The 3,208-nt window shown below is 57.3% G+C and overlaps 1 protein-coding gene across 1 annotated transcript in view; it reads right to left on the bottom strand.

The window, feature by feature from the left end:
* Positions 1-403: 403 nt before the first annotated feature.
* Positions 404-3,208, bottom strand: part of LOC104547019 — a 3,035-nt gene continuing 230 nt past the window's right edge. The window contains exons 2-7 of the mRNA XM_010192562.1: positions 2,976-3,027; positions 1,333-1,480; positions 1,150-1,247; positions 912-1,055; positions 631-831; positions 404-540 (exon numbers count right to left, since the gene is read on the bottom strand). Of these exons, the coding sequence (XP_010190864.1) occupies positions 404-540; positions 631-831; positions 912-1,055; positions 1,150-1,247; positions 1,333-1,480; positions 2,976-3,027 (780 nt within the window). The remainder of the gene's footprint in view (positions 541-630; positions 832-911; positions 1,056-1,149; positions 1,248-1,332; positions 1,481-2,975; positions 3,028-3,208) is intronic.

Here is a 3,208-nt window from a genome sequence, read left to right as displayed (position 1 = left end):
AAATATCAAGGCACTGCTGATGAATAGGGTTTCAAAAACTGTATGGAGGTTTGATCGGTGGCTTCCACACCCACCCTGGGAGGGGGGCATCCTTGCTTTTGGGGGTGTAAACCTCACCCCTCGTCATAAATTAACAATGTACGGTGGGAGCAATCCCAAAATTTCACATTTTCCCCATGCGGGGCAGGGTTTGGGGGTCTCTGGTGTGGGGCTGCTGTGGTGAGGGACAGGGATTTGCTGACCCCCACCACGATGGACAGGGTGTGGGGAGGGTATTTTGAGGCTCCCCTGACGTGGAGCCTTTCCACCTGCTCATTATTTTCCCTTTTCTCTTTTAACCAGGCTCAGATTGAGCAAGGAGAGCACAGGGAGATGCTGGAGGAGGAGGAGGAGGAGGAAGGCTTTAGTGGGCACCACGCAAAGGTTGGGTCGAGGCTCTGCAGCTCCAGATGGTGAAGGGGAAGATGATGTAGGTCAGTGACCAGACGAGGCAATAGATGGAAGCCACTGTTCCCGGCACGAAGAGGACAACCACCACCCCTGCAGGTTGGGAAGAGCCTGTGGGATCTCCTCTGCTATCTCAGGGGGGTTTAATTACCCTTCCCTTGTTAATTTTCTCCCCGTCCTTACCTCCGGCGTAAACCACTTTCTTCCAGCGCTGAGACTCCAGCACTTTGTCGTGGGGGTAGAAGCTCTGGTTGACCATGAAGAGGATCATGACGACAGCAGTGACATGCAGCAGGGTGACGTTGCCCCCCGCCAGCAGGAAGGTGCTGGCCAGCAGTGAGGAGGCATAGGGACAGGGCAGCCCCCGGTAGGTGAAAGAAATCCCTGCTGAGTGCCAGATGTTCAGCCAGAGGGGTGAAATCACCCCACATACCCCCCGATGCCCCTCAAAACGCTGGGCTTACCACTAGAGAAGAAGCAGAGGCGAGCGAACACGGCCATCACGTAGGCGGTGGCCAGGAGCCCATCCAGGGCGCCCTGCGGCTGCAGCAGCAAAGCCGTGGCCAGCCCGAAAGTGGTGAAGTCGGCGAAATCGTCCAGTTTGGCACCTGTGGGCAGCGAGCGGGCAGCTGCCAGGCGGGAGGGGACAGAGGGGGGGAGAACACGGCAGTCGGGGTTTTCGGGGTGACGGCACCAACTCACCCAGCGCCGAGCAGGCGTCGAGCTGGCGGGCGACAGCGCCATCGGCCAAATCGAGCAGAAACCCTACCAGCAGCAGCCAGCACGAGCGCTCGTGTTGCCTGGGGAGGATGGAGAGAGCGAGAAGGAGGTCACTCCCCCTTTATAACACACTCTTTTTCACCCCGTTTCCCTCTTTTCCCCCACCTATTGAGGCTGCAGAGGATGGAGCAGAGCCCTGCCACCAAATTGGCCATGGAAAGCCCATTGGCAGCATTTTTCCGGATGAACTCCAGCGTCCGACTCCGGCCCGCTCGCTCGCTCAGGAACAGCTTCTTCGTGGACTGCAAAATCCCTGCAAGAGCAGAACCGACGGACCTTTTCCAACCGGGGAGTCATTTAATGCCCCCCCCGAGGTAACAGGACGCCAAAGCCCCCCAGGAAGGGGCTGCAGGAGATTTTGGGGTGCTGCCGCCGGCGGGAGCCTTGTTGGCCATTCCCCTCCTCAAACTGAAGCCTCCGAAAGCTTTCTTAGCTTTAGCAGAATTTAAGTTTTTTGCAAGCCCTGCCTTTTAGCTACCCGAGGGGGGCGAAAATGAAACCAAATAAATGAAGCAAAGAGGAAAAAATAATAATAATAAAAAAGAAAAACAAATCCAAACCCAAGCTTAGACTAAAAACCAACCCCGGTTTTAAGCTCTAGTGATCTTATATACCTATAAAGCTAAGTTTAGAGAAAGAGTTTAAGGGTCATGTCCTACTAGTGGGCTTTGCACCCTGCCTTTGCCGTGGTCCCAAAGCCAGGCAAGCTGGGGAGATCCTTCATCTGCAAGAAAACAGCACGTCAGAGCAAAACAAAAAGCCCCCCTCCCTCACCACCCCCCTTTACCCACTCCCAGCTGAGCCCGGGCCAACTCATCACCGTCCCGGTGACTGAACGCCACCGAAAACGGCTCTTGAGGTGAAAAAAAACCACCAAAACCACCCTAATTTGCGAGGAATTAAAATCTGTTCCTGGGTTTAGGGAATCCGGCCGGGGTCGGTGGCTCGGGACAGATGCGGTCGCCACCGCCGGTGACCTTTGGACACCACGCCCCGAGCCGCCGGTGCGGGCTGAGCCGGGCTGGTGGGGATGGAAAATCCCGCCTTCATCTGCTGCTGCGGTGGCTCTGCCGCCTCGGATTTTACTGGATTCGGTGGTTTTTTGGGGGGCTGAGCACGTGCCCAGCGCTGTCACCTGCTTCTTGTCCTTGGTTGAGGCTAATACGGTAGGGTTTGGGGTCTCCAAAGGCAAAAAGGGGTAAAAACTGGCAATTTTGGGACTTGCTACCACCATCCCCACCCTCCCCAGCACCTGGCAGGATCATGCCCCCAGTTACCGGTTCCCCAGATCCGGGTGCCAGCGAGCATCACAATCCCTGGGTGTCGCTGCAGTGCTCAAACTTGCCCATTCTTGGTGGGTTTTAGCCCCAGAAGCAAAGGACCAGGATGAGAGGGACCTCCCCAGCCCCACACCACTGCTGGTGCATTTTATTACTATGTTTGGGGGGAAGAAAAGGTAGGTTTGGCTCTTCCTGGGTGACCCTGCATGCGTTACGGGGGCTTGTGCCCCCCAAGGAGAGGTCTCACCCTCCCAAGGAGGAGGGGACAAGGGGGTTCAGCTGGCAGAGGTGCAAAATTAACCTGTTTTTTCGGGGCTGCTCTCTTGTTTTTAAGCTTTTCTGACCCAATTCACAGGGCTGAGCGAGCAGTGCTCACCCAATGACCCTTCATTTTTCCTCTAAACCCCCCAAAACGATGACACCTTGCGAAGGGGCCGAGTGGCGCTGGGGCACCGAGCTGGCACTTACCAACCGGCGGTGACACCATCCACATGGCTGCGGTGGTGGCGGCGATGCCCCGCTGAGGGGAAACTGAGGCTGGGCAGGTTCGGCAAGCACTCACCCGGTGCGACGGTGGCGCCGCGTTATATAAGGGACTGCACCCACGGCTGAGTCACCCGCAGGGGTGGGTCCGGCCAGAGGACACGGGGGGTTTCAGAGGCGGCTGGCACCGCCGGCGAGGGAGGAGCTGCCCCGAGGGG

The sequence above is a fragment of the Mesitornis unicolor genome, unplaced genomic scaffold (genome assembly GCF_000695765.1).
Source record: "Mesitornis unicolor isolate BGI_N332 unplaced genomic scaffold, ASM69576v1 scaffold37769, whole genome shotgun sequence".
Taxonomy (NCBI): Eukaryota; Metazoa; Chordata; class Aves; order Mesitornithiformes; family Mesitornithidae; genus Mesitornis; species Mesitornis unicolor.
The sequence above is the reverse complement of the archived record's forward strand: the minus strand, read 5'-3'. Positions and strand labels throughout refer to the sequence as shown.